Genomic DNA, 24,552 nt, shown 5'->3' with positions numbered 1-24,552 from the left:
GTAAATCTCAGTCGAGAGGAATAGATTACGGTATGTTATTATGTGGGACCTTGAGTGAGTCTGAAATTCCTCGATTCTAAATAGTAACATGGATGGTTAACCTAATTTAATTCTTAATGGCTAATCAACCTTTAACGGTTTAAAATAGCCAACCATCCAAGAATAGATACATTTAAACATTTATTCTTACAGTGGAATGTGTATTGTGTTCCAGCCTGGGGCCACAAGAAAGCTCAGAGGGGTCAGATTTGCCCCACGGGCCACAAGTTGAATATCACTGCCCTAAACCAAAGCTCAACAAACCTCCACAGCTCAACAGCTCCATCTAGAGCCTACACAGTAGTATTCCATGTCCAAGTGCTGGAGAGATGCATAGGCCTACTACTATTAATTTGAGATCAAAGAGGAGCCCACTTTAATAAAGGAACAATGGAGCAATGGTTCACAACATTTTAATTTCAATGACCCCTAGTTTGGTGTAGTATTTCCCTCCGTCTCTGAAATCTGAAATGATCTTGTATACAGATGTATTTGATTGCATAGTAGTCGATCTCTATACTAAGAGTATGTTATAATGTTATATAGAATAACATGAGACTGAGACGGTGACTGCTTAATTAAGTTATAGGTTTTATTTCGTTTTATTAAACACATTTCTTTCATGTAGCCCATGTTTTGTAATTGCATCATCATGCTATTATTATGCCCATGGATACAGAGTGAACTCAACAATAATAAATTAATATGAAATACCTTTTATATAATCACCAACATTAAGTATGTTTGTTATTTACACAGCTAGGTAGACTAGTGGAGCGAGATGGAAAAGGGACGACCGTACCTGCACCACTTTGAGAACAACTGCCCCGATAGGCTTATTAGCTTTGGAATAAAGTGTGTGCCTGCCCTACTCACGTGGTGCACAAACTGGGTTGGGACCTTGGGACCCCTGGTTGGGATTTTTGACAGTCTATGGTTGGGACCCAGACTTTGGTTGCAGGAGACATGTTTTTGGCCTTTGAATTGTGCAGGAATTCATGAGCTTGGGCTAAATAATGGAGGGAAAAAAAGCACTAATACACATTTTGTATTACTTTTGTGAGAGCCATATTTAGAACAGAAAATGTCTATGAGTGTATTTGAGTTATTTCTTGATTACACATTTTGTGCAGCCTGAGTCTTAACTGAGTTAATAGAGCCAATTAAGAATTCAGCCTTTTGGAGCAGAAGCCAGCAAGCCAGTTAATTCAGTGTGCATTATCAGCAGCTGGGTCCAGCAGGTTTTTAGTTAGTTCAGAGCTGGAAGCCTGAGAGCAGCTACAGTTTTTTGACCCACTTTGAAAAATATTAAGACACTTTTTTTGTATCACATGTTTTGTTGTTCTGTACACCTTTTTGTCAACTAAAAAGTTAAACTACAATGGACGTGTGGACGTGGATTATTTTTTGGAGTCAAGCTTACTGCTTCACGGGCTTTGGAACCTACATTTTGTCAAAAAACTAGCTCAAGAGAAGCAAGTGGAAACCTAACATCACTGGAAGCTACAAGAAGGTAAAGAGAGTTAATCTTGTGTAAAGGAAGAGGAAAAAGAAAAGAAGTTTGCTCTGGTGAGCTGAAGAATAATGCTGATTTTATCATTGCCGTTTTGAAGATATATCCAAGCCTATATCAGAAGACAGTGCATTTAAGTAACAGTTTTGCAAGTTTTATTGGAAGCTTTTTTTGTGAAGTTTAAACATTGCATTATACACTGTTTGCATTGAAAAACGAAAATGCCAGATGAAGCAACACACAAGGCTGCAGATACGCCTAGCCACCACAAGAGGATGTCAATACCCACAGAAAAGGCTTTGGAGGAGAAACTCCATAGACTGATTGCATCTAGGAGAGCCAAAGCAGGGCAAATAACTAACAAGATTAACGAATTGGATATTCTGAAGAAAGATGTAAGAAATGTGGATAAAGTTGAACAATTGAGTGTGAATAACCTTGTTAAGCTGTGTAAAGAATTTGGTGAAGTCAATGAAGAAGTGACAGCTCTTTTACCTGAAGATGAGGTTACTGCTGATCAGACTAATTGGTACGAACCTAAGCAAGCATCAATCCTAAATTCTGTTAAAGCCACTGATGAATGGATTGAAGATGTGCGTAAAATAAATAAAAAAGGCCCTCCCAGAGAGGATGAAGAAGACGACTATATCAAGCCTGGTGATAGTGCTTCTAATGTGCAACACTCAAAAGTATCCTCTACTACGTCTTCTGCGCGTGCACGTAGACAAGTAGAAGCAGAAAGGGCAGCACTGCTGGCACGTGCAGCAATGTTAAAGATGAAGCAAGCACTTGAATTTGAAGAAGCCCAGTTGAAAGCTAAAAAAGAACAACTGGAGCTAGATACAGCTATTGCAGAGTCTGATGCCAAGTTACAAGTATTTGAAGAATATGAAGAATATGAAGGCACCCACCAGGATGGAATGAATGACTACTACAAGTCACATGTTACAAAGACATCAAAAGCAGGCTCAAAGACATCGAAGACAGGAACAAGAGGACCCCGAAAGGCATCTAAGGAGCCAGAGGAGCGGTCTCAGACACATGTTGAAAGGAAGCCTGCCTTGCAGCCTGCCTTGCCACCTGCTTTGCCACCAAGAAGTGACAGAGATGGCTATGAAGTGATAAGGCGTCAGAATCAGATTACTGAGATGCTCATCAAACAGCAACAATTGTCTTATCTCCCGAAAAGAGACATACCTGTGTTCCAGGGTGACCCGCTCACCTACAGGTCCTTTATTAGAGCCTTTGATCATGCAATAGACAGCAAGGCAGAGAACAGCAGAGACAAGCTGTATTATTTGGAGCAGTTCACCAGCGGAGAACCACACCAGTTGGTCTGCAGCTGTGAACACATGGACCCGGACAGAGGCTATCAAGAAGCCAGAGCACTACTTCGGAAGCATTATGGTGACGAGCTGAAGATAGCCAATGCCTACATAGAAAAGGCTCTGAAGTGGCCTCAGATGAAGTCGGAGGACGGGAAAGCGATGAACACATACGCACTTTTCCTGATCGGATGTCGAAATACCATGGAAGATATTGAGTTCATGAGTGAGATGGACAACCCCACGAATATGAGAGTTGTTATCTCAAAACTTCCTTACAAGATAAGAGAGAAGTGGAGGGTGACAGCGTTTGACATTCAAGAAAGACAAGGAAGAAGAGCCAGGTTCTCAGACTTGGTGACGTTTATCTACAGACAAGCACAGATTGCAAGTGATCCGCTATTCGGAAATATTCAAGACAGCGGCACAGCTACTGAAGGAAAACCAAAGAGCAGTTTTGATACCAGGACCCTGAAGTCTATCAATCCAAAGGGAAGCAGTTTTGCTACAACTGTAACTCCTGCTGAAGAGAAGTCACATGACTCACCTAAGAAGAATCTACCGTCCCACGCTGTAAATGCTTTCCAGAAACCCTGCTTGTTCTGCCAGGAGAATCATTCACTAGATGTATGCAGAAATATAATAGAAGAACAGGGTAAAGACAGAGTTGAGTTTCTGAAGAAAAGAGGACTCTGCTTTGGTTGCCTTACGCAGGGACACCTCAGTAAATTCTGTAAAGCCAGGATGACATGTCAAGAGTGTTCTCAGAAACATCCAAGCATCTTGCATGTTGACAAAGAAGACAGTGTTCAGTCAAGGAAGAATGAGGACAGCAACACTGAGGAAAGGAGCTCGAGTGTCTCAAGCGCCCTTGTGTCACTAGAGCAAGAGACATGTGGACGCACTGGGGCCGGAGATGAGTGCATACTCTCAATAGTACCTGTAATGGTTAAGTCCAAGAAAAGTGAGAAGACTGTGAAGACATACGCCTTCTTGGATCAGGGAAGTTCAGCCACATTCTGTACTGAAGCACTCATGAGACAGCTGAACATCAGAGGCAGGAAGACGGAGATCCTTCTTCGAACTATGGGCCAGGAGAAGCTGGTTCCCAGTTACATCCTGTCTGACCTGGAAGTGTGTGGGCTTGAGTCGAAAGATTACATCGACCTACCGAAAGCCTTCACACATAAGGACATACCGGTGAAGAGGGAAAACATTCCCCGGGCAGAAGATGTGAGGAGATGGCCCTACTTGAAAGAGGTACAAATCCCGCAGCTCGAAGCAGAAGTCGGCCTGCTGATCGGGACCAACTCGCCTAAAGCTATGGAGCCATGGCAGGTGATTAATAGTGAAGGGGACGGACCCTATGCAGTTAAGACCATCCTTGGTTGGGTGGTAAATGGGCCTGTAAGAAGAGAGGATGAGATCACATCAGTGGATGGTGTTCACAGTCACACAGTCAACCGCATTTCTGTAGCAAGCATTGAAGAACTGTTAGTCCAACAGTACAATACAGACTTCCCAGAACAAAGCTGTGAAGACAAAACAGAGATGTCTCAAGAAGATCACAAGTTCATGCGGTCAGTCACTAAGTCCGCTGAGTTTGTTGATGGGCATTACTGTATCGGCTTGCCTTTGAGGAATGAGACTGCCATCATGCCGAACAACCGCTGTGTAGCTGAGCAGCGTACAGTTGGTCTAAAAAGAAAGCTCAGCAAGAACCCAGACTTCCATGAAGACTACAAGGGATTCATGGCAGGAATAATAGAGAAAGGCCATGCCGTGAAAGTCTCCGAAGAGGAACTTAGCCGTGAGGATGGACGTGTATGGTATATACCTCACCATGGGGTTTACCATCCAAAGAAAAACAAGATCAGGGTAGTCTTTGACTGTACTGCAAGGTTCCAAGGAACATCACTGAACGATCAGCTGCTTCAGGGACCTGATCTCACGAACACCCTCATTGGTGTCCTGACAAGGTTCAGAGAGGAGCCTGTCGCTATGATGGCCGACATAGAAGCGATGTTCTATCAGGTCAGGGTTCCAGACAAAGATGCTGATCTACTGCGTTTTCTATGGTGGCCCGATGGCGACCTGAGTCAACCCGTAGAAGACTACAGAATGACTGTGCACCTGTTTGGAGCCACATCATCTCCCAGTTGTGCATCATATGCTTTAAGAAGAACAGCTGAAGACAGAAGGAATGAAACGACACAGGAAGTGGTGAACACAGTCCTCAAAAACTTTTACGTTGATGATTGTTTGAAGTCTGTGTCCTCAGAAGGTCATGCTGTTGCCCTGGCAAGGGACCTCAGTGCCTTGTGTCGCAGTGGAGGTTTCCGCCTGACCAAGTGGGTCAGCAACAGCAGAGTTGTCTTGTCATCTATCCCAGAAGAAGACAGAGCCACCGAAGTAAAAAATGTAGACTTGAGCCATGATCAGCTTCCTATGGAGAGAGCTCTTGGTATCCAGTGGTGCACGGAATCAGATACGTTCCAGTTCAAGATGCAGCCACAGGATAAACCAGTCACAAGACGAGGGATTCTCTCCGTGGTCAGCTCCGTTTATGACCCCCTCGGTTTTCTGGCTCCCTTTGTTCTACCTGCGAAGCTTCTACTAAGAGATCTATGTAGAGAGAAGAAAGGCTGGGATGAAGAAATCGAGGGAGAACAGGCACAAAGATGGATGAAGTGGTTAGCAGACCTGCAGCAACTTACAGGTTTTCGCTGGGAAAGGTGCCTCAAACCTGTAGGGTTTGGATCTACAAAGATGGCACAGCTCCACCATTTTTCGGATGCCAGTGAGAATGGCTATGGCACAGCTACCTACATCTTGCAGACAAATGCACAAGGCAAGAAACACATCTCCTTTCTGATGGGCAAGTCCAGGGTGGCACCGCTTAAGCAGGTAACGATACCTCGGATGGAATTGACGGCCGCTGTCGTCGCGGTCAAGGTCGACAAGATGATGAGACAGGAGCTTCAGGTACCACTTGAACCGCCTGTCTTCTGGACGGATAGTACTACTGTACTGAAGTACATTGAGAATGATACGGCTCGCTTCAAGACTTTTGTAGCCAACCGAATCTCGATCATCCGTGAGGCTACTACCCCGACCCAGTGGAGGTATGTAAACACCTCAGTTAACCCAGCAGATCAAGCTTCAAGAGGTTTGAAAGCTGAGAACTTGTGCCAGAGTGAGAGTTGGATTCATGGCCCGAGTTTCCTGCTGAAGAATCAAAGTGAGTGGCCAGAGAGACCAGATCAGTCCAGTCATATTCGGGAAGATGACGTGGAGATCAAAAAGTCAGCTGTAGTCAGTCTACTTGCCACGGAGGAGAGCACTGCTACACTAAGTAAGCTAATTGATCACTACTCAAGCTGGCATCAGCTGAAGAAAGCAGTGGCTTGGTTTCTCCGTCTAAGGGAATTGCTGCTGCACCTAAGTGGCAAAAGGAAAGAGCTACAAGCTATCATCAGTCACTCTGAAGATGACCCTGTCAAGCAACAGATGCTTCTCAAGCTACAACTGAATAAACACAGAACAAAGTTGGAAAAGAAGCCGCTCACAGTTGATGACCTGAACATAGCTGAAAAAGAGTTAATTCTCTTCAGTCAGAAGCATTCATACCCTGAGGAAATTGAGGCTTTGCAAAGAAGGGCATATGTCAAGAGGAGTAGCCCACTTTACAAGTTGGATCCAATCCTACAGGATGGAGTGTTGAGAGTAGGTGGACGGTTGAACAAGTCTGCTATGCCAGAAGAGGCCAAGCATCCCGCCATCCTTTCAAAGCACCAAAAAGTTGCTACTCTCATCCTTCGACACATCCATCAGGGAGTTGGGCATTGTGGAAGGAATCACATGCTCGCAAAGTTACGGCAGAAGTATTGGATTCCGAAAGCTAACTCTGCAGTGAGAAGAATCGTCTCGGAATGCACTGTGTGCAGAAGATTGAATGCCAAGGTTGGAGAGCAGAAAATGGCAGATCTGCCGGAAGACCGCTTGCTGCCTGACAAACCCCCCTTCACTAATGTAGGGGTGGATTACTTCGGACCATTTGAGGTCAAACGAGGACGCAGCATGGTTAAACGATACGGCGTAATCTTCACCTGTCTGACAATCAGAGCAGTTCATATTGAAGTAGCTCACTCTCTGGATACTGATTCTTGTATCAACGCTCTGCGTCGCTTCATCAGTAGAAGAGGACAGGTGGCTGTTATTCGTTCCGACAATGGTACGAATTTCGTCGGAGCAGAGAGGGAGCTGCGTGAAGTTATTAAGGAGCTGGATCAGTCCAAGATTCAAGATGTGATGATGAAGAAGGGGATCAAGTGGACATTCAACCCACCAGCTGCTTCCCACCATGGAGGGGTTTGGGAAAGGCAGATCCGAACGGTGAGGAAGATTCTCAATTCAGTGCTCAAGCAGCAGACCATGGATGATGAAGGTCTTCAGACCGTCTTGTGTGAAGTCGAGGCCATCATCAATGATCGTCCCATCACCAAGGTGTCGGATGACCCGAACGATCTCGAGGCACTTACTCCGAATCATTTGTTGTTATTGAAGACACAACCAAGTGTGCCTCCAGGAGTTTTCAAGAGAGAAGATCTGTACGCGCGACGAAGATGGAGACAAATCCAATACCTTGCTGATCTGTTCTGGTCAAGATGGACCCATGAGTACTTGCCGCTCCTTCAGGAACGGAAGAAATGGTTGACAGCAAGAAGGAACTTCCAACCTGGAGACGTCGTTTTGATTGTGGATGACTCCGCTCCGAGGAATTCATGGATGATGGGAAGAATACTCAAGATCATGCCAGATTCAAGGGGAGTTGTGCGTCGTGTCAGTGTGAAGACGAAAACCAGCACCCTTGAGAGACCAATTACAAAACTCTGTCTGCTACAAGAGGCAGTTTGAACTGTGAAGAATATAATTACGTTGTTTTTGTTGATAGTAATGTTTAATGGCTCTAAGTAATGTCATAATTGTTATGCTTCCCGCCTAGCCAATTAGGGGCCGGAAATGTGAGAGCCATATTTAGAACAGAAAATGTCTATGAGTGTATTTGAGTTATTTCTTGATTACACATTTTGTGCAGCCTGAGTCTTAACTGAGTTAATAGAGCCAATTAAGAATTCAGCCTTTTGGAGCAGAAGCCAGCAAGCCAGTTAATTCAGTGTGCATTATCAGCAGCTGGGTCCAGCAGGTTTTTAGTTAGTTCAGAGCTGGAAGCCTGAGAGCAGCTACAGTTTTTTGACCCACTTTGAAAAATATTAAGACACTTTTTTTGTATCACATGTTTTGTTGTTCTGTACACCTTTTTGTCAACTAAAAAGTTAAACTACAATGGACGTGTGGACGTGGATTATTTTTTGGAGTCAAGCTTACTGCTTCACGGGCTTTGGAACCTACAACTTTCATTGTTCTGTATCTTTTTATTGTATGTCTACAGGTGCTAGGTATTATTATTTTTGCTTTCTGACTTTTATTATGCAATATTCTTTTTGTTTTGACATTTCTTTAAATAATGTTGCACTTGCAATACTGAGTCTCGACCGAGTCGGTTATGCGCTCTAACAACTGTAGAGGGCAGCATCCCGTTGTGTAATCATAGTACCTTCGGGATCATTTATTTATCTTCCGGTACTAACCTTCCGGGTTCCGGCACAGTTTCGCTTTTTTTCCTGCCTAAAACACAACATTTAATACGCGTCGAAATGTCTAAAACTGAAATACTGAAAGCATTTGTCAATCAGCGACTGACAGCCACTGCTGTGGAGATATTTGGAGCATTTGAGAGGACCATAATAGAGTACGAAAATGAGATTTTTCGGTCTAAACAGGAGATTGAACGTCAAAGAAAGCTGCTGTTGATTCAAAGTGCTCTGCAAACAGCAGCAGGTACGTTTACATTTGGCCCATGCAGCAATGTATCACGTAAATTATGATTAAATTGGGGAGTAATGTTTTTATATGCATATTTCAACAAGCGAAAACTTCTACCCTTTTGACCTTTTAATACGTTGATTTAACTTAGTCTTAGACATATGGACTTTGGCTACAATCTACATTGTTGTGACAACATGCAGACAATATGAAGACATAGCTCCGTTTGGAACCTCATATCTAAACGGAGCTAATGAAGACATTGATGAATATCGATTTACTGTAATTATGTAGTAACTAAGTGGGTAAATTAAGCAGTCAGTGATGGTGTCACTTCATAGTTCAATTTAATGACTTTTGCAGTAAAAGTAAAACTTGTGACCATCCATTTCATTTTTTTAAAGACCTGGATAAAACAATGTCACATTTAGTTCTATACCCCTGCTAGAAGAATAGGGCCATGACATGTGAATATTCATCAGAAAAGTCCACTTTTTGCTATTTCCGCTTATAATGCCATGCTTTTTTGTTGTTGTTGTGTGGTGAGTTACTTGATGGGTCAATTTAATAATGACTTTTGCAGTAAATGTAAAAGTTGTTTCCAATTGGATTTTGACAATCCATTTCATGAACAGGACATCTTAAAGATATGAAGAAAAACAATGACACTTTTTACTGTGGCTCCCTGGCTGGCTGCATGCATACATCCCAGGAGCCACAGCCACCATAAAAAACCAAATACTACTAAGAAAGCTTATAGACCGGTGTTACAGTTTGACTAGTGCCTGGTTTGTCTGGTTCCCTGGGCTGGCTTTGCGCGTGCATGAGCCGTACGTCTTTCACAGCTGTCTCATGAAGGGGGCGGAGCTATCTTCTATCTTCTCGGAGCGGAGCTATCTTCTATCTTCTCATTAAATATCCATCCGATTGTTTGTGGAATCTCACTTGTCTGAAACAGTGACAACATGCACTTATAAAACACAGTTAGAAAAAATAAAAAAATAAATGAAAATATCTGTGGGAAGTGGGATTCGAACAGTCTTTGGAGTGAACCAAAATAACCTTGGAAGCTGTGCGCAACCCATTACACTATGATGCGCTGACAACTGCTGTAGGAAACGATCTATTTGATCTGTTCAGGCGTGAACTTGGTAACAGTATAGTCACAGCATGCCATTTCATCTTGTGACTCTGGTTTTTTAACAAATATAAGCACTCCGTTGAACTGATCAATGAATAGCTGTAGAAACAAGTCAATGATGTTGGTATAGTCACATCATGAAACACAAAGGGCCGATTCATACTCCTATTTTAGAGCCGAATAAAAGTCTGTTTAATAGGCTCTGTTAAGCCTACACTGTGATGTCATTTGAGGTTCGGGGGGCGGGCCCCGTCCTAAAGTCGGCTCTTCGGTGCTACTGAAAATTTCTGACGAGGCGAAATCATTTCGGCAATACAGCGCAGAAACAGCGGTAAAATAGGAGTATGAATCGGCCCTTTGTGTTTCATGATGTGACTATACCAACATCATTGACTTGTTTCTACAGCTATTCATTGATCAGTTCAACGGAGTGCTTATATTTGTTAAAAAACCAGAGTCACAAGATGAAATGGCATGCTGTGACTATACTGTTACCAAGTTCACGCCTGAACAGACACACATAGGATCAAATAGATCGTTTCCTACAGCAGTTGTCAGCGCATCATAGTGTAATGGGTTGCGCACAGCTTCCAAGGTTATTTTGGTTCACTCCAAAGACTGTTCGAATCCCACTTCCCACAGATATTTTCATTTATTTTTTTATTTTTTCTAACTGTGTTTTATAAGTGCATGTTGTCACTGTTTCAGACAAGTGAGATTCCACAAACAATCGGATGGATATTTAATGAGAAGATAGAAGATAGCTCCGCTCCGAGAAGATAGAAGATAGCTCCGCCCCCTTCATGAGACAGCTGTGAAAGACGTACGGCTCATGCACGCGCAAAGCCAGCCCAGGGAACCAGACAAACCAGGCACTAGTCAAACTGTAACACCGGTGCATTTAGTAGGTAAGCTAAGCTTATGTACAGTAGGTTGCTCTACAAAGACTTGTGAAGTGGGATATATACCCCCATAGGGTATGGAACCTCAGGATGTATTGGCTGTATTAAAGCTTACAAACAAATTATGACACAATAAGATTCAGAGAACACAGTAGGTTGAGGGAGACACAGAGCGGATGGTTTCTCACCACAATATCACACAACAGACTAAGTTATTTCCGCAGCAAAGTGTGTGGGAAGTCATTAAAACACAAAGGATCTTTTATAATACTTCTCCGCCAAACCCACGCAGAAGAGAGAGAGCCCTCACAGCCCGTCTGAAAATTCACAATGGAAAACATGTGCCACATCTTTGGCACTTATTTCACCACACCAGCTAGTGTGGTAGTGCCCACCACCTGCCGGAAAGAGGGCACTACATTACTGCTGTCACATCTGAGGTGTGACAACTGTACTGGCCCTAACCCTACGCAGTACGCATGCAGGCAGTCAATCACTTTTCTATGTATAGCAGTGGGTCAGTAAGACAAAGGTGAAAAAGGTGTTACAAACAAAGTGACAAAAGGCACACACATCATGAATCAAAAATTCAACATGACATTTTTATTATTATAAATGCACACCAGAATACTGGGTGTCGTGTGCACGAGGACAGCAGCATTCTGGTGTGCATATTGTATTGTTTTTTTCCCACGCATGATAGGTTTAAACCACAGATCAGGTCCGTTAATACAGGCTGTTCATTTATTTTATCTTTGATTAATTATGTAATTAAATATACTTAACCCCACATGGTCGTTCACAGAAGAAGTAAAGGCGTCTTTATTTTAACCTACGTACAAATCCCTGTGTGAAGCAACATCATGTTTGTGAATAACATTTAAGGCAGGTTTCTGAAGCCTTATATCCAAAGGAAGTTGTTTATATTCTTTCTCTCTCTCTCTCTCTCTCTCTCTCTCTCTCTCTCTCTCTCTCTCTCTCTCTCTCTCTCTCTCTCTCTCTCTCACTCTCACTCTCTCTCACACACTCACTCACTCACCAGGCTCCTCTCAGGCCTCCATCTGTAAAGATGAGGTCATCCCTGAACAGCAACATTGTGAATCACCCCAGAGATCCCCACATCCCCCTGACGTGAAAGAGGAACGTCAGGACCTCTGGAGCAGTGAGCACGGAGAGCCCCTTCAAGAGGTTAGGGAAGCTACAACCCTCTACCTCTCTGCTTCAGTGAAAACTGAACAAGAAACAACTCAATCTTTGCCACCTCAAGTGTCAAACTATGCAAACCAAGGGCAGTTTCATGAGATGCAGGAAACTGAGATGATACGCTACAGACTGCAGCCAATATCTGCTGCTTCTGAACCCCATGTTGAAAACGGTGATTGTGAGATTGATGAACGCTCGCCATCAAGTCTAAATCAATCTGAATTGGTGCAAGCTCAGATAGTGAATGGACAGAGGTCTCCTGGCACCGCTAGCAAATTGGTGGAGTTGCCCAGTGGAAGGTCAGACACATCTAATCATTGTTGCCATTTGTGCGGGAAGTCTTTCTCTTATAAACGGTACTTGGTAAATCATGTTAATCGCATACATTCAAATTACGGCGAGGTCCTTTGTGGCGTGTGCGGAAACAACTTTGAATCCACGGCGAATCTCGCTGCTCACGTTAAATCTCACATGGACACGAGAAATTGTCAAGTTTGCAACAGACATTTCCTCAGCATCACTGCTTTGACGGATCACATGGCCAGTCATGTAGGAGTAAAATTGCATTGCTGTCCTCTTTGTGGCAAAGAATGTAGCCGGAGCGGGGATCTGAAAATACACATGAGGATACATACAGGGGAGAAACCCTACTGCTGTACTTTGTGCAATAAAGGCTTTACCCACAGCGGGCATTTGAAGAAACACATGAGGACTCACACAGGAGAGAGACCCTACAAGTGTGAAGTCTGTGGCAGAGACTTTATTCAAAGTGTACACCTTAAGTACCATTTAATGACTCACAGTCAAACAAGATGAACATATGCAGCATAAAGGGCTGCTTTGTCAAAACGGTTTACCTGAAACTTGTCGTTCTCTTCCCCAATGTGTTCCGTGCGTCGAGCTCTTGCTCGGTTTTTGGTAGGCTGGCTGAAAGTTTTTTAACACCGGCACACATTAGGCAGTTTTATGTCAGATCTTTGCAGAATGACAGGATGGTGGTGCGCCCTACAGCTTTTGTGTTAAATGTTGGAGTTAGTTTATACATACCGGTACATACAAAAAAACATGTTCTGATTCTGAATAATGAAGTGAAACAAAATGAAAATTCAGTTGTCAGGCTAGTATGACTAGGTAAAAATGGAAGACGATGCAAATTATTAAAAGAAAATAAGAATCAAATAATCAATTCAAGAATGACATAATAGGCCATTGGGGCTTCGTATTGGGTCTTTAAAACAACTGTATTGCTGAGTTTGAGAATTAGCTGTGGCATTCTAATCAGAGATTGATCTGCTAATGGCTGGTAGCTTCTATACTGCCGCCTTTTTCAAGAAAATATATTGTGTGGAAAATGTATTGTTACATTTTGTGTCAAATAAAGTTGCATGAATTATTTGCATCTGTCCTTGCTTGCGACAAGGAGCTGACTACGGATAAGTGGTTGAAGATGGATGGATGGATAACTTTGTAAAAAAAAATGATGTCCAGAATCTCTAGGATACTTTGGGCAACAGTTGTTCTGTGCTATTTTCATATATATTTTTCAGGCATAACGCATACATTCAGCTCTTCATATCACCACTTGAACCACTCATTCATGGTCTTGTGAACTGTGTAAGGGGCCCTAAAAAGGAAAACTATTAGAAGACCCGGGTGGTCTCATTTAAACAGGAGCCTACCTAGGAATGTGACAGTTTGGAAACATTCTCATTTTAGTTTGTGAAGCTAAACGGCTAATGATGGCGCTTGACCTTTTGTGAACCTGCAGCCAAAATGCTGAACCAACAATTGTCTTAAATCTGGTTACACAACCATTCCCATAGACACAAGACCACCAAGCACTCTCTTGACCCCCGGGAAGGGTTTTCCACATAATGGCTCAAATCTGTGCTTAGAAAAGACAATAAACTTATTTTAATTAGATGTCTCAATGGTTAAACTAATTTGAAACATAGGTCAAAGATTCAGAACTACTGTAGGCCGATAAAAGATCATCTTATCTAAGGTATAGCTAAACCTTTCTGGGCTGAACTAGTTTGGGTTATCATTTATGCAACTAGATTATGTACTAACGGGGCATAAGAGGTGTGCTAAGCAGAATGGGTTGACACAGGTCCTAAATCTGGCCAGACTGCCCCGCTTTCTTTCTGAGGGAAGGACAAAAAAAGGTTAATCTTATGTGAAATGAAGTTACTTGCTAATTATTGAAGTGAATTGAAGGGATTTTCTTAAATTGGGTCAGGCCAGAAACTGTGCTGTGTCACTTTGGATTAAAGGCAGGGGGTGGCAGGTCTGTGTGCATGTTGGAGAGGGAAAGAAAGAAAAAAACCACATGATGACATGTAGAGGGACAGGAATCCTTTTTTGCATTTCAACAATCGTCAGGAATTCTGTTGTCACTCTCTTACATAACTCAATATTGAGTTATTCATATACAACACCCTAGGACTCCAAACAAACAGGCCAAGCTCTGAGAAATATTTGAGTGGATTCCAAATGCACTTTGGCTCATGCTTGGGTGTGGTGGTCCAGAGAATTGTGCATAGAGGCGAGGGACGCTGTTGTGGTCTGGAATCAATCAAATTATTGCTATAGTGGATTCATCCCCTTGCTGAAGTGGGAGGTATGACATCCTCCGCCATGCACATGTCTCTCTGGCGTGGGAGTTATGGTGAACAAATATGTTTATTTTCTATTTATTTTTTAGCCCATCTATAATGAGTGCATTTTAGCTCATATCTTCTGTAATTTCTTTGACAATGAAGTATAGGCTATAGGTTTTAAGTAAGTAGCCTTGACGAGGGCAGGAGCCTATCTCCTAAGTACACTCCCTGGACATGACGTTAGTAGCCTAGTATGTCGCAGGGACTTACCCCCAATCCAACCCTTGATGCTGAGTGTCAAGCAGGGAGGCACTGGGTCCCATTTTTAGAGTCTTTGGTATGACCCGGCCGGGGATCGAACCCTGACCTCACAGTCTCAGGGCGGACACTCTAACCACAAGGCCACTGAGCTGGCCACTAGGGCTTAAGTGGTTAAACTATTTCAGCTAAACCACAAGTGATATGACAAATGTATTGTCTGCATGGCCATGGGACTCGAGCCCATTTGTCATGTCAAGCCTCTTTCTCAAATTTTAAGAGTCTAGCGGCTGTATTTTGCGTGTCTTAAGTACCAGGTCTTATTACCTAACTTGAGTAAACTAAAGACCTGGAGGCGTGATCAATGCTCTTTGGCCTCTCAGAATAGCCAAATGGCATTGATCACGCCTCCAGGTCTTTAGTTTACTCAAGTTAGGTAATAAGACCTGGTACTTAAGACGAATACCGGACTACTCGCCTCGGCAGCCGGGCGATTCCCCGTCATTTGCATTTTGAACGGATCGTTCAAGTTCTTTTGATTCGTTCGTTCATGACCGACTCATCTCTAACGGATGTTATTTTTGTTGCTTTAGCACAGTAGCTAGCAAAGGCTGCAGTTGCTGAAAGTGAAGAAAACACTAGCCAAAAAGTGAAGACTTGTCGCCAAAAGGGGAAGTCATCTCGCCCCGGGCCGAATGGCCTTCTGCTTGGGCCGAGTGGACTTGACTTTTTGGCGAGTCGCCAAGACCACTCGCCCTTAAGACACGCAAAATAAAATTAAGACACGCAAAATACAGCCCTAGGTTAATTGCGACCGCAGGTCGCAGTCAACTATAGAATCTAGCATTTCCTGTCAGTGTGTATTTTGGTTGGTTGGTCATCCCAGGCAAGCCCCCCAGGTCATCGTGACATCAGCCCCCTGGTCACCCCAGGCAAGATGCCCAGGTCATCGTGAAATCACGTGACATCATCAGGGTTGTTTAGTAAATGCGACCTGCTGTCGCAGTTAAGCCCATATATGGAGATCCCTGATAGCCCCACATGACCCAGAGACCTGGTGTCACACTGCGTAACTCAAATTAAGCCAGCCCACGCAGCTATACGTATGGTATGGGCCTGGCACTATGAAAGTATGACTTCAACTAACTTCAAAGGTTTTTACCTTCAGCTATACGTATGGTATGGGCCTGGCACTATGACAGTATGACTTCAACTAACTTCAAAGGTTTTTACCTTCAGAATGAGAAGCAAATGATCTTGTCCAAATGGTATTGTCATGTTGGGTATACAAGGATTGAACATTTTAAAGGTATAGTGTAAGTGATATTTTTGGTTTAAAAAAAGGTTTTTATTAGAAGTTTAAATCACTATATTGTGATAGTAATCATTGCTGTTTGTTCAGTAACATGAGTCTCACTGTCAGTGTCTCTCCAGCTCTTTAATAAACAGGGGGGAAAAAACATTTTCAGGTAGGTTACAAAATTTCAGCCAATCAGGAGAGAGTCGCTATTTATGCTATCTTAATTTTTATGTTCCTGTTCCAATTTTGTCTGCCCATTTCTTTGTGTCCTACCGTATTTATTACACAATACATAACCCTAAACCGATTGTCAGCTATTGTAGTTGCAGCCAGCCAGGCCTCAATTGACATGAATGATTAAATAACCCAGACTTGAATTGCGCTTTGTTTTCCAGAAAACTTTGACCTATATAGGCCTACACAATTATGAATGGCTCTGCACATTGTACAATGGCGTAATTCTCGTAGTACGGATTAAATTCCAGGATTTGTAAAAAGCTGGGTGGACTGACTGCACTGCCCTGGCTTCAGAACATCCCACTCCACTGACACATGCCTTCTCTATTTGAGCAACCACATTAAACATGAGGTGGATGCTGGCAAATACTGCGGCATGGTCAAGCTCGACCGTGAACCACTCCATACTGGTTAACAAGCTAAAAGCAATTGGTTTTTCGATAGCACATCAGTGAGCTGGATGCAATCCTACCTGGAGGGGAGAGAACAGATGGTGGACACTGTCGTCACCCCCCCCCCCCCCCCCCGTCACCCCCCTCCCAGTGAGCTGTGGCGTAACTGGCGTTCCACAAGGAAGCATACTAGGGCCTTTTCTGTTCCTAATAATGTAAACGACATGACATCAGCTTGTGACTGCAACTTGTTCCGGTTTGCAGATGAGTCGGCACTGCTAGTCTCGGACAGGAACAAACTGCAGGTTGAAATGGCCCTCAGCTCTGAACTCGGTAGAATCTGCACCTGGCTCGCTGATAGCTCGCTGATCTTTACACCTGGGAAAAACTGAATCCATTCTATTTGTATCTAATAGTAATCTCAGCAAGGCTTCTTGGTTAGAGTGGGTGACAATGTTATGACACGTAAAGATGAAATTACATCCTGGAGGCCAATCTTTGCGGTGATAAAATGGCCACCAACGTATACAAAAAAGTCAACCAAAGAACAAGATTCCTTTACAGGATCTCCTCACTGGTCAACAAAAACACCTTGAAGACCTTAACAGGAGCCCTCGTACAAGGTTTCTTTGACTATGCATGCACCTCCTGGTACCACAGCACCTCAAAGGCCTTAAAACTAGGCTCCAGACTTCCCAAAACAAACTGGTCAGGCTCCTACTTGGCCTCACCCCCCGAACCCACCTCACCCCTGCCCACTTTGAATGGCTTAGGGTCAATGACAGAGTACAGTATTTTGCAATGGGTCTGGTCCACAAGATTCGATACACCACCAAGATACCCATGTAGGCTACCTGTCTAGATACTTCCTTAATGTTAACGAAGTCCACACCCACAACACCAGAGGGAGTGCAACGAACTATGTACAACCCAGATTCGGCACAAACAAGGGACTGAATTATTTTCGCTCCTATGCCACCAAAATGTGGATCGCCCTACCAACACGAATCCCTTGACTTGGCTGCAATTAGAAACTGCCCCCCGTAAAATCTGAATCCCCCCCATTTTTCCCCTCACTGTATGTTTCTTTTCCCTTTTTACCTCCTTTATGGTGAATTCCTGTTCTGTTCTGTCTATTTGTACGTCTCTAAATGTTTTGATGAATTGAACAAGGTGGACCCTCTTGTAAACAAGTGCAATGCTTAATTGGGTTGTCCACTCACAGTTTACAGTCTATGTATTGAGTTTGTGCTTGAAATGTACTGTAATTCTGCACTGTCAGTAGGCCTACAGTGTTAATAAATATTTAAATCAATCAAAAACCCTGAAAGTGTTGAATTTGAGACTGACAGCAGCTCAGTCAGAGCCCCCCTATAGCTGCCTCTGCAGAGCTGCGCTTGCTGCCCGCTGAATGAATGCAGCATGATGAGTTTTGTCACCAACTGCATCGATAGAGAAGGGAAAATGTTCGCAGCCTGCTTGTTTCTTACGCAATGAAGCGGTGTGGGAAACGCGACGGACATTCCAGGGCAGAGTTTATGTGGGTAAGTCTGTCTGTTTTACGTCGGCGATAAGGGAGAGCAAATTGTTTTGCGCTATTGCTGTCTGCTGACACAGCTGCGGTGCGTCGCTCTGCCTCTTCCATGCCAATTGTCAAACACTTTGCTCAGCTCAATATTACGGTTACAGAAACGACGGGGTTGTCAGTTTTCAAGAATGTGTCCTACTGTCCTTCCTGATGACGTGATGCGGCAAGCCGCAGCAATATGGCTCAGATAGAAAAGGGTGACACGCTGGACCATATGAAGGTCAAATGGTCACAAAATCGCAGTGCGTTCGTTAAACTTGTTGTGGCCCGTAGTGACAGGTGCGTGACTTGTCTGGTCCTAACGCGCTGGACCAGGGCTAGTGCGTGACTGTATACGTGTTTGATGTTGAGCTATTTATCTCTCTCTCTCTCTCTCTCTCTGCGTCGTTTTGGTGGTACAAATAGGCTGCTGCTACATATGTTGTGATAGCTGTAGAGGAAGTTGAAAAGATAGTGATCTTGCAGATTGGAGTCAACTTTGCCATACGCCAGAAGTTGAAACTCTCGTACACAATTTGACTGCATGTGTTTCACAGCAGGGTTAGAGTGCTAGAATACAACACGTACACACACACACACACACACACACACACACACACACGCACACACACACGCGTGCACATGCACACACCAGGGAATACCATGAAAGAGATCCACGAATAGACCCCACTGAACTATAAACTAAGGCACTTTGTATCATGTAAATAGCTCACATAGGCCTACACCATCATTTGTGTTATCATTGTCGTATAAGTCTTGGCCTCTTGGGTATTTCATAGCTGCCTGTTTCTCAACCTGTGGGTCACGAGTCACGACCCCTCGGGGGTCACCAGATTATTTCAGTAACTTGTCCAGTAGAGTCTGCTGGACGTCTGTTGTTATTGTTACCCCTATCCTATCAAATATCAATCCTTTCAGTTATCAATCTCCCTCCTTGCACATTAAACTTGTCATACGCACACAGAGCATGTGCACGCACGCACGCGCTCGCACACACGCACGCACACACACACACACACACACACACACACACACACACACACACACACACACACACACACACACACATTGCGGATATTCTCAAGGTGACACACACTGATGATACTGGGCCTGCTGGCTGCTGCAGCATCACGTTACCTAGCTCAGCTCTGCATGGTCCAGAGCCTGTTCTCTAAAACTCACCAATGCTTCGTATTACCCAGATACTGTCCCCTTTAAAATATATATATAAGCTAAACCACCTGTAGCCTATTCCCGGGTAGATCTAGGTCTAGCCCTACAAAGTTCAGAACCATATAAAAAAATGGTTCAAAACTGGATAACACACAGTTATAGTTGGCATTTTAAATTAGTTGAAGAGACTGCAATAACTTTAGCCCTATTGGCTATATAGATTCATTAGGCTTTCCAAAGAAGACTGTTGCCAAATCCCAGGTCTGTTTCAGTTTAGCTGTTGTTGAAGCATGTTGCCCCCTGGGCTGGTTTAGGCTCATGATAGCCTTCGTGGTTCAGCTCAGTGCAGACCAAATATTCAAGGTGAAGGGACAATATTGGCCTAATTCCCACTCCCAGGCCGCATGCTCTTTATCTGACCTTGGTAGTGATATAGAGCCTGTTGGCTGAGAAGATCCCTTGCAGGAAATTAACCCTAGGAGGTCTTCAATAAAAGTGAGTTGTGAGTGGTGGATGCAGCCATTATATTTTGGAGGAAAAAAAAAAATGGAAAAAAACCCCCAGCAAATTAAATGAGTCTTGATTCCAGGCTAGCATTGAGTATAGTGAACTCCGGCTATATTAATCCATAATTCCTTTAATTCATTTTGTACAATTACATATATTTTCTTTCATTCGACCTTTCCTGAACTGAATAAGTAGAAATACTATACCATGCAATAGAGGGAATAGAGTTTTATTTATTCTTAAAAAAATAAAATCAAACGGAACTTCCTTCCCTCAAACCGGAAGAATAACAATAAAAGATCTCGTAGCCTGTAGCTTTTATTGAGAAAAATCGGTTTGAGGGAAAAGGAAGTTCCGGAAGATGACTACAAAACAATACTACAACATGTCGTAGCGATATCATCCGCTCCCGACCGGTTCATGAACCCGAAATGGAATGGTGCCCAGGCTAGGTGGTTGGTGACATGTGCACACATATTCACAACCTCACGCACACTCACGGGTGGCGGGAACTTACTTTGCCTACTGGGAGTGTGTATGCAAAGTTTGATGCAAGTCGGCACAGACTTGGTGGAGACCTCTGCTCCGAGGAGCATCTTTTCTAGTTGAAAGTTCAACCAGTTTTGCTTGAGACATGTGATTTCGGTATACCACCTGCATAAGAGAATGATATGCACATTGTGCTTGCACACATGATGTTTGCATTGTCCAAGAATAGAATTCCACATTGTTGAATAAGAAAAAGCCTTAGATCTATGTTTAGTTGACAGGGGTTTGAACATGATCCCAGACATCCTCAGTGATGGGTACACCAAGATCTTGTTTCCAGGCTATTTTTAATAGCAGTCAACAGAGGGAAGTCGACTTTGTGATAGATAGATAATGGTGAATGAAACACTCCCTTTAGCTGGTGGAATTATTGAAAGTGAGGAACCGGAACCAGGACATAATGTCTGAGTTTAAGGAATAATCTAAAGGAAGGTTACTTGTGCTGTAAGCATCCATGCCTAGGGGTGGTGTGCCTTCTAGGGAGATTGAACTACCCTCTCCGAGACGAACATGTCTTTGTCTGCTACCGGTACCCCGAACTGGCTCCAGACTTGGTCTGTCACCTGGCGGTGTAAGGACCAATTGCTGTAGCGGAGCGGGCCCCTTAAGAGGAGGTCCACGCCTGCGTTCAGGAGACCTGGGACGTGACAGGCCGTCAACGAGAGAAGACGGCTGTTGCACCAGGTCAGTAGTTTGTGTGCCAGAACGCACAGACGTGGGAGCCTGAGTCCTCCCTGTCTGTTGATGTAATACATCGTCGTGGTGTTGTCTGTACGGACCAGGACGTGATGTCCCCTGAGGAACGGTTCGCACTCCTGCAGAGCGAGGAGGACCGCTAGGGGTTCCAGATAGTTGATGTGGGTGGACCGTAGGGTCCCGTCCCAAATCCCTCTTGTTGACCTGCCCTCGTGGGTGGCCTCCCACCCTGAGGGGCTGGCATCCGTAGTGAACACTTTCCTGGTTAGAGGTAGTCCCAGGGGGACTCCCTCCGTCAAGACATGCTTGTTCAACGAACCACCACTTCAGGGCTAGCGTGCAGGTCAGAGACACTCTCATGCGCCGCCGTGTGAGTTCAGGTGTGTAGCCGGCTAGCCACAGAGACCTCAGCCAACGTTGGAGAGGTCAAGGGCAGGCTGATGCCATTCGTAGGCACATTCCAAACAGGGGTCGGAGGAACGTCGGCGGTCCTGCTGTGGTCTCAAGGACGCCTGTCCTTGTTGGAGGAGGCGGCGGCGGCCCGTGGGGGTCCAGGAATCCATCTCCTGTCTAGGCCCGCTTACTAGTGGCCGTGATGTTCCAACTCCGGGCCGAGTAGGTGTGGAGACTGGTGGTGCCGTCTATCACAGGCGAGGCTCATGCTTCTGGAGTTGCAGTAGGCCGTGTCGGAGGGAAGTTGTCGTCATAGAGTGGCGATATGCTCTGTATTCTTCTACTGCACTGTCCGTGGATGAGCTAGTAGGCTAGTAGCTACTCCGTGCTGGCTAGCATAACAATCATCGTGATGATAGGTAACGCTTGGGCTAGCAGGGCTGCAGGTAGTTAGTGTGGCCGGGGCTAGTTATAGCTTGCGGTCTGTCAACAGAGAGCTAAGCTAGGCACTAGCGAATCTGGAGCTGGTGGGCGAGTCGAGTTTTCAGAGTTTTCAGAGCTTGACTCCTGGACAAAGACGGGCATAGCTGAATATAGAGAGGCCGTTTTGGGAAACAGAAGGTCCCCTGCATGCATCCCTGAGCAAGACACTTAACCCCTAACTGCTCCCTCCCAAGCACTCATAACTACTATCAGCTGGGTGAAGCTGAAACCGAATTTCTCCCACACAAAAGAGTATGTAACTAGATAAAGTGCCCATCGGCACAGGTCTCCACCAGGGCAGGTCAGGTTGTGGCCTCCTGGTGGCGCTATAATAGGCCAATGTGAAAAGGGTGCCATTTCTTCTTGCCTTGGATGGCAATTGGATGATTTGAGGGTTTTTGTTCAAAACGGGCCAATCCTGCAAACGCCAATGTTAGCCAATTAGGATGGAAAATGATATATCGTACAGATCCGTCTTGAACACATGACTATAGCGATAGTGTGTAAGCCAATCGGTGTAGAATCTGAGAAATCCAACCGACTTGACCACATGACTACAGAGATCATGTGGACCGATTTGTGTGAGATTTGGATGAAATCTGTGCGACTAACATAAGCAATGGGTTTTACAGAAATCGGCCTCATGGTGGCGCTATAACCGGCAGATGTGGAGGGATGCAGGGACAATGTTTTTCCATGGCCTCTAGGGAGTGTGCATACATAAGTTGTATACAGATCGATGCAGTTATAGCTAAAAACAGGAATTGGCCTGTTATAGCGCCACCGTGAGGCTGATTTGGGGGAAAGAATTGTGGCATGTCGTCCTCGGCCTAGTGGAAATGTGTGTGTATAATTTCACGGAAATTGCACACTGTGTTTGTGATTTGTGGCATTTCTTCGAAACGGACCAATCGTGTGAGCTTTGGAAGCCAATCTTAGCCAATCAGGATGGAAGATGGGAAATGGTGCCGCTCCGTGTTGATCACATGACTATGGAGATAGTGTATTCCGAATTGTGTGAAGTATATGGATAAAATGTGTATGAGTAATCTACAGAAATGTGTTTTGCCTAAATCGGCCTCATGGCATCCAGGGAGTGTGTGTACAAAGTTTGGCATGGATCGGGCCAACGGTGCCGGAGATTAGCTGATAACGGACGGACGGAAGGACACACACACGGACGGAAGGTCACACAGACGGAGTGCAAAACATACTCTCCCCCTAGGCCTTCGGCCTGGTGGAGACAACTAGGCCTTCGGCCTGGTGGAGACAAAGATGTAAAGATCTTTACAATATTTGAGATATTTTCTGACTGTGAAATGTTGCATCCAGCATTGAAGGTATAAAAGGTGGTTAAAAGCGGGCAAAGTCGAAATCCAAGGTTGTTTCTATTTTGAGCCCAGACTCTCATGGAGTGAAGTAATGCCTGAAGTAATGGACCTGGCCAACAGAATGACAGTTTCTGGAGGAGCCAACAGGATGTGTGAGGCCTCAGTGGGCCGTGGTCAGGAATTCTGATGGGGATCTTTTCCTAGGAGTGGCCAAGACACAAAGTCACAGGCATTGGATCCAGAGTAAGGGGGTGAGTTTATATTTGAGCCTCCGTCGTCCCACCGTGAAATTTATTGAAATTTATTGAAATTTATTGAAATTTATTTATTGAAATTATTGAAATTTATTGAAAAGATTTCCAGCACAGGATGAAATCCTCTACGCCAGACTCACAACAGACATAAATACATATTAAAATTCACAAGTACATACATAAATACATTCGTATTTTTCTTTTTCTTTTTTACACTTTAAAACAAACCAAGTTCATGTGGACCCGCCCTCTTTGGTTTTTTCTTATATCTTATACATAATACACTTTAAAGTCCCGTATTTACCAGTCTATGACCTTACAAGCCAGCCCTATAGTTATACAAAAAACCTTTTGTTGACCAAAATCTGTCAAGCCTATTCTTAAAAGTATTAACTGAAGGAGCCTGGACCACTTCCTCCGGAAGTTTATTCCAAGCTCTGACAGCTCTGAGTGTAAAGAAATTCTTTCTCTTTTCTGACTGACAATTTAGTGGTAAGAGTTTAAGAGAATTCCCTCTCAACTCATACCTGCTGTCCCAAGAATGGACAACAGGCTCGGCTGTAAAGTCATATATCTGGTGAACAAGTTTATATACCTCGATCATATCCCCTCTGTGCCTCCTATAAACTAACGTTGGTAACTGTAAGTGTCTTAACCTTTCTTCATAAGACCTTTCTTTCAACCCTGGTATTAGTTTAGTAGCTCTTCTCTGAACCTTCTCTATTTTCTCTATGTATTTGATTTTGTAGGGGCACCAGACTGAGCTTGCAAATTCAAGT

The 24,552-nt window shown here is 44.1% G+C and overlaps 1 protein-coding gene across 3 annotated transcripts in view; it reads left to right on the top strand.

The window, feature by feature from the left end:
• Window positions 1–8,552: 8,552 nt before the first annotated feature.
• The window catches only part of LOC310866144 (equilibrative nucleoside transporter 1-like), a 58,970-nt gene continuing 42,970 nt past the window's right edge, over window positions 8,553–24,552 (top strand). The window contains exons 1-2 of one of the 3 annotated variants that reach the window (XM_083775562.1): window positions 8,553–8,778; window positions 11,849–13,331. In XM_083775562.1, coding sequence (XP_083631688.1) covers window positions 8,595–8,778; window positions 11,849–12,825 — 1,161 coding nt within the window. In that variant the 5' untranslated portion in view covers window positions 8,553–8,594 and the 3' untranslated portion in view covers window positions 12,826–13,331. Of the gene's footprint in view, window positions 8,779–11,848; window positions 18,344–24,552 lie in introns of those variants that run through there. The other 2 variants (XR_014569886.1, XR_014569887.1) reach the window with 2 other exon arrangements.

This window comes from Protomyctophum parallelum (genome assembly GCF_964188405.1).
Source record: "Protomyctophum parallelum genome assembly, chromosome: 10".
Lineage (NCBI taxonomy): Eukaryota > Metazoa > Chordata > Actinopteri > Myctophiformes > Myctophidae > Protomyctophum > Protomyctophum parallelum.
Note: the sequence above shows the minus strand (reverse complement) of the source record. Positions and strands in the feature narration are given on the sequence as shown.